The 13,324-nt window shown below is 33.9% G+C and overlaps 1 protein-coding gene across 2 annotated transcripts in view; it reads right to left on the bottom strand.

The window, feature by feature from the left end:
• LRP12 (low density lipoprotein receptor-related protein 12) overlaps positions 1 to 13,324 on the bottom strand; it is a 112,155-nt gene that overhangs the window by 13,755 nt on the left and 85,076 nt on the right. For both annotated transcript variants that reach the window (XM_012645302.1, XM_012645303.1), the window contains one exon: positions 2,733 to 2,868. In XM_012645302.1, the coding sequence (XP_012500756.1) occupies positions 2,733 to 2,868 (136 nt within the window). The remainder of the gene's footprint in view (positions 1 to 2,732; positions 2,869 to 13,324) is intronic.

The raw sequence follows: 13,324 nt of genomic DNA, 5'->3' as shown, positions 1-13,324 counted from the left end.
TATCTAATAGCTGTACATTAATGGGTTGCCTTTGTAATCCTACATATTTTATTTTATGAATTTAAAAACGTTATTCTGGGAAAGAATATATAGGTTTAACCAGATTATGTGACGTGTCCATGGCATAAAAAAGGGTAAGAAAGAACCCTGGACACAATAAATCTTAAAATGTTTGGAGTAAATTTGTGTTCCAACTTAATTTTGTTGGCTCTTTTCCTTAGCATTAAATTTTTTCACACATTCTGAAATTTGGGGTTGCAGGTTTATTTTGTAGATTTTTTTTGGTTCTCTCTTTTTTTTTTTTACCCTCTCTACCTCCGTGTTCCCACATACCTGGGCCACGATTCCAGAACCAGTCTTAAATGGTGGTTCAGAGTATTACAGATCCTGTCATGGAGGTATTAGGTGGCAAATATTCATATTTATTAGGATATGTCCTCTCACCTCTTAAGCTTTCAGTCCCATATAAGTTCTGGCAGTGGTTACGAGGAAGTTTTTTTCGGTCTCCTTTCTTGAGCAAAACTGCCTGGACCTAGTCCTTGTTTTTAAGCAGGGTGCAAGGATCTAATTCTCTATTCCCTATGGATAAGGTGGCCTTTGTTGATTTTGGTGGGTTTCAAGGGAGAGGAATGAAGTAAAAATGCCTTTATTTCATCATCTTTAGCCAGTTTTACATAGAGAGCTCTCAGTATTGTTTATACTCCATAATTTTAGTTTCTCTCTTCTATCTAGATCTTTAAAAACCATGTTTTTAATTTCATTTTATTAAGAATTTTAATTTTGTTTTATGTTCAAGAATGAATGCTTATTTTCTTTTTATCAAAATGCTTTAAAGCATCTGTGTATTCTAGATAATCATATACTTTTTGATTTGTTAACATGATAATTTAATATTTCCTAATACTCATTTGTATGTCTTAAAGAGCTGCATTTAATTATGGCATGTGATTCTTTTGAATCACGTATTTAAGAATTTGTGTCAATGATCACACATAAAACTTGTCTGTTTTTACGTATATGCATGTGTGTTATCTTTTTAAAGTTTTGATATAATGATTTTGGTAAAGAACTAGACAATTCCTAAAATCACTTTTTGATCTGTGTAAATCCAAATTCATTAATTCCTTCTAGAATTTAGGAAATCTTCCTCTAGATATAGGGCTCACCTTGAATTTTGTTCTGCATTTTAGTATTATCCTGGTTTTTAGTGTATCTTACTTTGTCAAATCTCAAGAAGTCAACACATGATCAAAACCAGATGGTTGTATTCCATGTTATCTCTTCTGTGCTGGTAATAATTTCCAAGTTTTACATAACTACTGGTAAGCTGCAAGTTTACTTTTTACGTTAAAAGATGAAGATCTCTATAAATGTTAGTTTCATATTAAAAAATCCAATATTTAGTAAAAATGTTATTTGTAAACACATTTATACTTGGTCATACTACAACAGAAAATAAGCTTATTGTTTAGATTCTAACACTGATACTGTCGCAGAAAAACAACCTTAATGGTGCATCCTACCCATCAATTGAGCAAGAGAATCAAACTTTTCATGGAGAACAGATTCCAGATGTGCCAAGCTCCTGGGTTCCAGGAGGGATAGCCTAGGGCAGAGGGCACTAAAAAGAAAACAAACTACATGGCCTGTGTTTATGGCCTTCGCAGAAAAAAGAGGACAGACGACAGTTATGTTTCTCAAGATTGGTTCCCTCATTAAGTAATAAGTACTAAAAAAGAATATAGAAAAAGATGAGAAAGTAGGCTACATTTACAAGTCTTATTTTAAAAAATGTAAAATGAAGGAATTTGAATCTATATGTCCAAAGTCCCTTCCACATTGAAAATTATGATTCCTACCCATAAAAGGTTACACGTGAAAGGATGTTGAAGGTTCCTTCGTGGGCTACACTGCCTCTGTGATGGGAATGGAATTCCTATTTGTTTCATTTCAAGCTGCAGTTCCTTGTTAAGGCACACTATTTTTTCCCCTATTAGTAAATATTTTTTTCTAATGGCCTTGATATAATTTTCCTAAGCAAGCAATATCTAGTTCTACTAAATAGTTTTCTTCAATATCTTATTCCCACATTATTTTTCTCTACAAGTAATTCACTAAATGTTTTTAAATTTAATCTGAACCTCCCTTATTTATATCACATTTATTCTTAGAATCTTATTTCTCCTAGGAATGCCTTTAACTTTGTATTCCTAATACATGTTCTTTTGTTTCCAAGTTATTAAAAAAATATTTTTATAGATACAGAATTTTCATAAACAGCTTGTTTCAAGTTTTATACATACATACGTAAATATACACAGATATGCACCTACAATCATGTTTTAACTCTAAGTAGAAGGCTCTACTAATGAGACCAAGGATATGGGCTAGATCTCTAAGTGGATTAGTGGATTATTTGTCCCACTGCCTAAGATTAATCTTGATCCTAATAAGCTATTTTCCAAATGTGTACCTTTTGTTAAAAAGTAACTGAGAAGAATATAGATGGCTCATTGCAAATATATTAGAAAATGCTCACAATACATGAGCCATTATTCTTGGCTCATGGGCCATTATTCTTATTCTTAAGATGATATTGATAGCTATAATTTATTATATCTTCTGAAAAACCCTCCTTTTTATATAACTACATGTTAAGTAATATTACTTGAAAACTGAATTTATATTTTATAATAAAATGATATAATAATATAGAAAGGCATAAGAATTACCTTATAGTAATGATTTCCCCTGGGTTTGCCCTTATGAGCCAGCTACAGTTGATTTTGGCAGGATATTCAGAAGGCCAGCCTGGGCTTGTGATTATACCACTTGGTCCTCGAATTTGTTCTGGAGTCTCTCCACAAGCTGGAAGACAGATAGCCAAAGCAATCTTAGCTAATTATTATATTTTAAAACATAGTACTACTAGGTAAATCAGTGTTTTTTTTTTAAAAAAACAAAAACTTCAGATATCAAATAACAGACAATAAAATATGGTAGTATCAACCTTAAAAAGCTATGATTCTAATGAGATATTTCAATTTCCTCCCCTTCAGACAAAGTACCTTATCCCAATTAAGTATAGTAGCTCCCCTTATCTGAGGTTTCACTTTCCACAGTTTCAGTTACCTGAGGTCAATAGTAGTCCAAAAATATTAAATGGTAGATTCTAGAAAAAACAATTCATGAAGTTTTAAATTGTGCTCTATTCTGAATACTGATGAAATCTCTCACCATCCTGCCCTGTCCCATCCAGGGCATGAATCACCCTTTGCACAGCAGCGCTTCCATGCTGTATATGCCACCCACCCATCAGTCACTTAGTAGCCATTTGGTTATCAGATCAACCGTCACAGTGTTCAAGTGCCTGTGTTCAAGTAACCCTTATTTTACTGCATAATGACCTCAAAGAGCAAGAGTAGTGATGCTGACTATTCAAACAGAAGCCAGAAAGTATTTCCTTTAGATAAAAGTTCTCGACTTAATAATGAAAGAAAAAAAAATCATATGCTGAGGTTGCTAAAATCTACAGTAAGAATGAATCTTCTACCCATGAAATTGCGAAGGAAAAAAAGAAATTCATGCTAGTTTTGCTGTCACATCTCAAATTGCAAAAGTTATGGCCACAGTGCATGATAAGTGCTTAATTAAGATGGAAAGGCATTCAATTTGACAGCCATCAGGTTTGGTACTATCTGCAGTTTTAGGCATCCACTGGGAGTCTTGGACTGTATCCCCCCCATGGATAAGGGGGGACTACTGTACACATTTTGGGCAGGCAAGGACATGTTCAAATTGAATCACTGAATAACAGCTCAAGAGTCAGGACTACCAGCTTTAGCCATGGAGATCGATCCACCCACCCATCCACCCATCCATCCTTTTTCAAAACACATCTTTTAAATTTCTTTTCTTTATTTTAAACCACCTTTCCAATATTTCCTCAACCACTTTGTTTAAATCCTTAGGAGTATCATGTTGCTTTTAGGCTACTTTAAATAAACATAATAATATAATGCTGCATTGTAATTTTTGTTAAGAAGTTAGTGGATGACTCAATAAAGACAGCAAAACATTCAGAAGTACTGCAAAGCGGTTCTTCAACTTATTCCATTAATACTTCCAAACTTTATTACAGGGTCATGAATGATTCCTAAATTATTTAAAAATAAAGTCTTGAAATAGTCAGTGATTAAAATGTCATTATGTGATTAGATATCTGAATATCACAGAAGAAAGCTTCATGCAAATGGAATAAATCGAAACTAATACCAACACTTCCCTGGATTATTCTCTTTGTATTTTGAACTCTCATTTTAATATAGTTAGCATTATCCAGAATTCAGCCAATAATCTGACAATTTTTTCTCCCCCAATTAAACATACAATGAATATTTAAGCCTTCAGTAGAATTTAAAATCCTAGAACCTATTATTTAATGCAATTTCAACAAATTAGATTACTTGATTTTTAAAGTAACAGATTAGAAGCAGCAAATCAGAAGTGGGCAGAGTAGCTGTCAAGGGTACATAAGACAGTTATTGGAAGTGATAAGGCAATTTTCAGAAAAATAATAAAATCTACATGCTGAACTCAAAAACCATGAGCTCAGAATATGTATATTATTGCCTGTCTTTCAAAAATTAAGACTGTTTTATGATATAATAATAATTAATAAATCATTAATATTCACACCTATTTAAAAGAGTTGTTGAGTGAATAAATGAATCAGCATAAGCAAAGTGTCTGGTACAATATATGGCTTGAACACCCATGCTTTTTGAGTTTACCTATAGTTTAAATATCAGGTAACCTAACAGCCAAATATCCCTATTACAACTGTAATGTGGAAAAATGATCTTTTTGTTTGTTTGTTTGTTTAAAGAAATGGAGTCTTGCTACATTGCCCAGGCTGGAGTGTAGTGGCTATTCCCTATTCACAGGTGTGACTACAGTGCAATACAGCCTTGAACTCCTGGGCTCAAGTGACTCTCCTGACTCAGCTTCCCAAATAGCTAGGACTAGAAGCACACTGCTGCTCCCAGCAACTTTTTTTTTTTTTTTTTTTTGTGAGTATAATATAGTCTGTTCAATTTAGGTTAAGAATGCTATTAATAGAAAGTCTACCATGTAATTTAAAGACTTTATCCATAATGATCAAAATTAAACAAACTATACTGCTTAAAGTCAATCCTTCTTTCTATAGAACACCACATTTCCTAAAGAATATATGCATTCAAGAATTTAAAAGTATATTCTACTGCAGAAAAATGTTCATGCTTAAAATGGATCTACCCTGAATTAGGGTACATTGCCAAAGGGATCTTGTTTTGAATCACTTTTCAGAACACAGAGATTTGTGACACAGAACACACAGATACACCAAGAGCTTAGCACACACCTCATTGCCCAGGCAGAGTCAAAGCTTTCAAATTATTATTATTATTATTTTTTTTGAGACAGAGTCTCACTCTTTTTTGCCCGGACTAGAGTGCTGTGGCGTCAGCCTAGCTCACAGCAACCTCACACTCCTGGTCTCAAGCGATCCTCCTGCCTCTGCCTCCCGAGTAGCTGGGACCACAGGCGTGTGCCACCATGCCCGGCTAATTTTTCTATATTTTTTTAGTTGTCCAATTAATTTCTTTCTAATTTTAGTAGAGACGGGGTCTCGCTCTTGCTCAGGCTGGTTTTGAACTCCTGAGCTCAAACAATCTGCCTGTCTGGGCCTCCCAGAGTGCTAGGATTATAGACGTGAGCCACCGCGCCCGGCCAGCTTTCAAATTATTTTGCTGTCGTTATTCCCTTAAGTTTCATTAGGAGTAAATTTCCCTTATAAAAAAATTTTAATTCCGATGAACAATGTTTTTTAAAAAAACTAAATTTATCCAAATGTAATTCTATTTTAAGAGCTTATTAATAATAAAGTGGCAAAGTTTTGCTTCTACTTTGCTCTTGAGTTATCATTAATTTAATGTAAAGCTACCTTAAGTCATTTATAAGATCTTCTTTTTCACTGTCTCTTAACTAAAGTATTCTGGAGTAATATGCTAAAGGAATTCTTAAGTTCATGAAGACAGAAACAAACATACAGATAAAGAGGCAAAAATACTCATTACCCTTTCCCCAGAATATAGAGCCTTGTTTATTTTCATTAAAATATTCATCTACATTAAATAATACAATTTTGAGTTAAATTATATTTAACTCAGAATTATAATACTGTATTGGCATATAAGTATTCAAAAACATTAGCTGATTTAACAGCAGTGAGACACAGCCAAAAACTACGTGGGAGTAATTTATGACAAGCAGAAAATTGCTAAGCTTTAAATAAATGGATAGATTAATTATAGACAAAAACTAGAAAGAATTTTATTAGATTTTTGTTTTATTAGATTTTGAGAAAAAAATTCCAAATACATGAAAAACCCATAGGTGGTGCTCTTATACCAAAAACTAAAGCTAAAGTAAGATGCTAGTATGACACTTAAAAAAAAAATTTTGTTAATATTTTATTTTTACACAACCGCCCAAGGATAAGACATACCCCCCATAAAGAAGAATGGTTACTTTAAAATTCAGTAGTTACTTTTCTAATTCAGTATGTACTTTCATAATATTATTTTAAAATATTAATGATTCTCCCTAATCAAAAACAAAACCATAGTATGAGGTTTCTCCCTGAATTGGTTATAAATATATATATTGATTTAGTTTTGTACATTTGCAACATGACTGAATTTAGAATTTTGTTTCAGATTTAGCCAGTGGCTTTTTACCAACACATTTCTGCATGTACAGTACATTTGGTATGTAGATAAATATACCCTAACGCAACCATAACTTATTGTCCTCTATATCTAAGAAAGAATAAATTTCAAGTGCCAAAAGCAACTATTAAAACAATTTTTCCCTCCCTTTCCAGTTAAGAGTTTGCCCATATATACCGGAAGATTTGGAATCAGAAAGACCTAGGTGCTGTCTGTTCTATCTGCCACTTACTGGCTTTGCCATAGTGTAAACTACTAAACCTTTCTGGGTATTAGTTTCCTTTTGTGTTAAAAGAAGGCATTGCTATTTTAATGGCTCTGAGGTCTACTTCAGCCCTCAATCACACATCTCTTCCCCTCATCATCATGATGTATTTCTAATATATTTCTGACAGCTCATCAGGATGCACTGATACATTTTTCAGTTTCTTACCTTGCATTAACTCTTTGACCCACTGAAATCAGACTTCCAATTCTTACCTGACCCCCACAGAAACCCTGCTAGTAGGCAAAGGCCATCACTGACATCACTGACAAATCCAATGGACCCTCAGTCTCCAAGGTACTTGATCTTTCTGGAGAACTTGACACACTGACTTTCTTTTCTTCTTGGTAATGTACTACCCTGACTTTGCGGATATCACCTCTTCTGGTTCTCCTCCTAACTCTGACTGTTCTGTGTTGGTTCTCTGGTACTAGATCCTCCACTTCCGTAGCCAGCCCCTGATTTACTGGTTTTGCAGCTCATCCCTAAGGCCTCTGCTCTTTTCACTGTCCATGGAAGATCTCAGTCACTCCTACAATTTCAACTATGATCTACAGGTTATAAGTTTAAAATCTCTAACCCAGAGGCTTTGCACAGTCAAATGCCTGCTGGACATTCTAACCTCAAATTCAACATGATCAGAACCGTGTGTTTCCTAAATCCTTCTCTTTATCCTATATTCTGAAACTACATTGTCTTAGGCATCATTTGGCTGATGGAGTAGGCACTTAAGTAAAAACGAAATTTACTTTAAGAATACCACAGGCAATTGCAAGGATTTTCAAGGATAGGAAATAAAGTAAAGCCAGGCCTCACAGCAATTAAAACTGGAAATTTCAAAGTCAGAAATTGAGTCTGCCTTCACCACCTCTTAGGGAACCAAAGCCTGTTTTAACTCCCACATATCTGCCCCAATCTTCCAATTGGCCTCCTGAGTCCTCTATTTTTTCAATACTTTATAAATGATTTCCCAGTCCTAACTCCTACAACTACCATCAAATGAAAATGTATTTTCATTTTTTCTTTGTTATTCATTTTACATTATACCTTTTAAAAAGATTTGAGGTGGCTTATTATAGCAATCAAGTTGATAAAATTTAAGCCTCCATTTCTTCCCTTGTAAATAGGGATTAAAACCACCGAGCTACACAGTATGTTGCAAGATTAAATACAATTATTTTGGTAAAGGATAAAATACATTGCTTGGTTATAGTAAACTGTCAATAAATAACACCACGTGATACGCCAAATTAGAATGGTTGGTAGTAATGCCTGGGATGCTGCCCTGAGACGGCTACCCAGGCTGTGTTCAGGCTAAGTGGGAAAGAGGGCAGTGATTGTTTATGAAGTGCTAGGAACCATTATGCTCTGGAAAGAATGAGAAATTATGTCACAATTACCTGGTTATCTGACATGGGTAAAAGCTAGAGTAAGGATGGAGCTGGCACACATATTTACAAAACCTTACTTTACGGAATGGATCTCTTTTTGTTTTAAACCAAAATGTTTGTATGGTTTTGCTGGTTTGAATCTCACCTTTCTAGACTTTGACTATACTCCCAATTTATGATACATCAAACCTGACCTTCTTTTACCTACATTTATTTAATTCATGCCTTTTCTATTGCTTATATATAATTATTTTAGCTATGGTCTGGTTAATTCTTAAATAAGAATTAGTTTATATGTAATTGGCAAATAGAGGAATCTCATCAGTATAATGCAAAATTGTTTAAGATTTTATTCCCAGCATGCTAATGATTTGAAATAACCAGAGGTGGAAGTTTTCACAGTTTAAGAAAAAATATAAAAACCCTATATAGAAGCACCTTCCTTTACTGTAAAGAAATGGTTACTTTTCTGGCTTAAAGAACTACTTAGCTTTCTTTCATAAATAAGCTACCTTGGTAAGCTGTAAATGTAGATAGAGATGTGAAAACATCACACCACTATGAAAACAAAATATACCTTAATTGATGAAGGATATGTCTGAAGTATATTTTTAGTTTTCAATAAATTGGTCTCCATTAGAGGCAAATGTCTTTAAGCAGGAAGAAGGAACCTAAGGATATGACTGCAGATTACAGACTAACTCTAACTGCAAATGTCCACAGATATGTGACTATGCTGTATTCAGACTGATACCTTATTTGTCAGGGTTATACCTACAAATTTGCATAGTTGTAAGTGATCTGTGCCAACATTTCAACATTTTTTTTTTTTTTTTTTAAAGACCTGAGGCCTTGCTTTTTCACCCAGGCTAGAGTACAGTGGCACAATCATAGCTAACTGCAGCCTTGAACTCCTGGGCCCAAATGATCCTCTCACCTTAGCCTCCCCAGTAGCTGGGATTACAGGAGTAAGCCACTGAGTCTGGCTACTTTTCTCATAAGCTGTTATCTTAGTGTGTGATTTTACAAAATGTGAGGTTTTTCAGGAACACATATATGGTGCTATGGCAGAAAGGACTACATTTTAGTCTCTGTTTATTTTGCTTCCTTAAGACATCTCTTAATTGCTAGTATCAATATTTTGTTCTTGGAACACAAACATTTACAAAAGTCATCTATCTAATTTACTTTGGTCAGTATCTTTAGGTATAAACAAATGTCCAAGTATTTTGGATGATGATGATACACATCTCTACTTAAAATTTCCCATAACTCCAGACATAGAAATCCCCAAATTAAAAGGGTTCTAAATGTTCATTTAAAAGATAGCTACTTTTAAACTTGAATACTATCTTTTTTGTAGAAATACACAGTGGTTAGGTTATCTAACAGCCCCCAAAAGTCTATTTAATTCATAATAGACCTAGTATACAGGAGATCTGAAATGAAAAATAAAAGACAATGACATTATTGCAATGTTAGTGGTTAAGATACAGTAAAAGGCTAACTGAATACATAGTTTTCTACTTATCATGTATCCTGTCAATTGAGAAAGGGAGAATTAACTAAAGAATGGATAGGTAGAGATTCTCTGATGGAATTCTTAATGAAATTTTGATATTAGTTTCCTGGTTTAAAATACAAAGATCTCATTGTATAGTTTAGAAAACAATGCAAAATTAATTTATTGAGAAACATTCAAGACTTCATGTTTATCCTGATACTATGCCAATAATTTCACAGAAAAGCACAGAACTATGGTTCTAAAACTAGATTAATGCATCATACTTATTATCTTTAAAGCAATCATTAAAAAAATTGGAAGTGTTCAAAGAACCTATATCACATGGGACAGGAAAGGATCACTTCAAAATAAAGTCAAATAAACTGCCCTGCAATTTGAGATTTCATGGTTCCTAAAGCCTGGAAAAAAAGAAGTAGGCAAAGAAATTTATAATTAGAGCTGAACTACTTGTAAAAGGAAAAGAAAAGTACAATTTCCTGTTTCACAGATGAACTGAATTTCTTTTCAACACTGACAAGGGTTGACATTTAATGAAGTTGAGACTAAAAGTGACATGAAATCTTTGTGCCTTTAATTTTAATAAATCACAAAACTGAAATGCAAGTAAAAATCTGCTATGTTCACTGATCATCTAACTTCCCATGACACATATGAAGGGCACAAAAGAAGTAAAGAGAATTCATGCTCTCAAGGAAATTATAGTTTTGTAACAATGATGTATGCTTATTAATTGATTCCAAAAAACATTTAACAGTTAATATGACAACATACTAGACATTATATTACTAAATGATACATTATGTATCTAAAGTAATTTAAAGCAAAGTATTACATGTAAAGTTAAATATGTGGCATTATTAAACAGAAACAAAGGCCCACCAAAAAACTTCATTATACAAGTATAGAACAGAGAGGGTTATACTACCATAAACAACAGATTTCTTTCAGAGAACAAAAGTAGATACAGCCAGCATAAAAAGCACATTCCAAACTAGTTGGAAGAATTTAATGACTCAATTGCACAGACATTAGTCAAGCCAGGGTAGACCTACTATAAAAAGAAGTGATATGATCCAAATATTTTGTAAAGATTATTGTGGGAAGAGAAACTGGCGAGGTAGAGATGAACTAAAAAGCAAACACAGAAGCTCCTCTTTTTGTAAAATTTTATTTTATGAAAGTTTCACTATGGAGCAAAATCATGCTCACCTTGTTCATGAGCAAAGAATACATTTATAGGTAACAGTGGTCACCATCATTTGGCCATCTCATTTTTCAGAGTACTATATAGAGTGTCTTATAAATATTATTAATTTCAATATGGCTGATGAGCCCGAAAGCAATTCCAAGTGTTGAAAACTAGTAAGAAGGGTTTGATTCCAATGAAAATAAATATACTCAAAAACAAAACACCATCTCCAAAATAAAAAATTAGCAAATAGTGTCTGTCGAATGACCATATGGGCTAAGAGTAAGAATGATTCTGAAGGTGAACAAGTGAATCATGCAATACATGGAAAATCTTGTGTTCATGCAAACAATGAGAGGCAGCAAATATGGAAGAATCACAATAAGCAGTTACATGATTAGCATGAAAATCAGATTACTTACTGGCTCACCGCTAATTTAAGAAAGCAGTAGCAATTTGAAAACTTAAAGACTAAGTACAGTGCACAGTGCTAAGGATGAAATTGCTGCTGCCAGTCAGAAGTTTATGGTTCATAAGTCCAAGGCGTGTGAATATCACTAAAGTGAGGTGCGCAGTCAAACCTGCAGATCCATGGCTGATGATAATATTATAAAATTAGCTAACATTTATTGAGCTCTTTCTTACTACCTGTCAGGTACTTCCCTTTCTTTTGTCTTTTCTCATTAATACTTACTATTATTATTATCTCTATTTAACAGATGAAGGAAAAAATGTAGGCACAGAGAAATTAAGTAATTTTCCTAAGGTCACAAAAAACTATTAAGTGTTAACAGCTGGAAATGAACACAGGCAACAGGCTTCAGAAGCTGTATTTTTAACCACTTAAGGAAAACTACTGTCTACTAAGGAGCTCCCTATGACACCCAGTATAATTACTAGGGGGGTGGAAAGGAGCTGTTTCAATAACCTTTCAATGAAGACAAAGTGGTCTATTTTGAAAAGAAACAAATTATTGGTCCTATATTACCACGGAGAAAATGGCACAGAATCTATAATAACACAGAGAAAAAGGGTATACTTACTTTTAAAACTTCTAAAGACTGATTCCTATATGCTATAAATCATCTAGAGACTACAGGAAGGACTAAACTGCTTCTTAGACTCTTTGGAATTAAAAGATTTTATAAACAGTATTCTAGAACCTACTTTTAATGGTAAGAAGAATGTACATATAGTTAATCACGGGTAAGACGCTTAGGGCAAGGAGAATACTAGCAATAAGGGGATGAAATGGAGGCTGAAGGAGACATTTCAAAGAGGAATGGACAGAGAAGGGGAAAAGCTGAGAAGGCCAGGTGATGAACGAAAGGTGGTAGTACTCTTAAAGACTGTTAATATTGGATGGACAATCAGTTTGGAAAGGATGCATGTTGAGTATAGAGTCCATGGGCGACTGAGAACACAGGGCAAGTGACCAACTAAGCATCACAATCTGCAAGATGAATGCAGTTCAAGCACTAGAGCAGCCCTTTGTCAGACTGTATGTATGACATAACTAAGCCCTGCCACCTGAACAGCAAACATTAGAAACCCTTGGGCAGGAAGAAATGGCTTCAGTTCCAAGGTCCAAAAGTCCTCTTCTTGTAACTTGACTGGGTTTGTTGCTCATACCTAATGTCTTTATTTCTTTGACCCTTTGTTGTCCAGACTCCTCGAATGGCTTTTCTGACCGCTTGGTATCTCTGAGCTGAGCTCTGTCATAATGGAAATGTCAGAAGTCAACATACTGAGGATGGACAGAATTGGAAGGAGACAGAGACTGGACATGAGTAGTAAGTATTTCCTTAAAATTACTCCAAATTTCATTCCTTTTTTTAAAAGAAGTAAGAAAACTGAAATTCTCCCTATATGGAAATTATTAGCATTCTAGTATAGATTCAGTATCCCTTATCCAAAATGCTTTAGACAAGAAGTGTTTCAGATTTTGGATTTTTTTTGGATTTTGGAATATCTGCATATTCATACTAGTTGAGCATGCCTAATTCAAAATCTGAAATGCTAAAATGAGCATTTCCTTTGAGCATCATATCAGTGATCAAAAAGTTTCAGATTCTGGAACATTTCGAATTTCAGAATTTTGGATTAAGGATGAGCAACCTGTGGCAATATTTACTAGTCTAAGATGGGAAAGTTTTTAATTATAATTTAAAAGTCAAGAAT

Source organism: Propithecus coquereli, unplaced genomic scaffold (genome assembly GCF_000956105.1).
Source record: "Propithecus coquereli isolate 6110/MARCELLA unplaced genomic scaffold, Pcoq_1.0 Scaffold23, whole genome shotgun sequence".
Taxonomy (NCBI): Eukaryota; Metazoa; Chordata; class Mammalia; order Primates; family Indriidae; genus Propithecus; species Propithecus coquereli.
The sequence above is the reverse complement of the archived record's forward strand: the minus strand, read 5'-3'. Positions and strand labels throughout refer to the sequence as shown.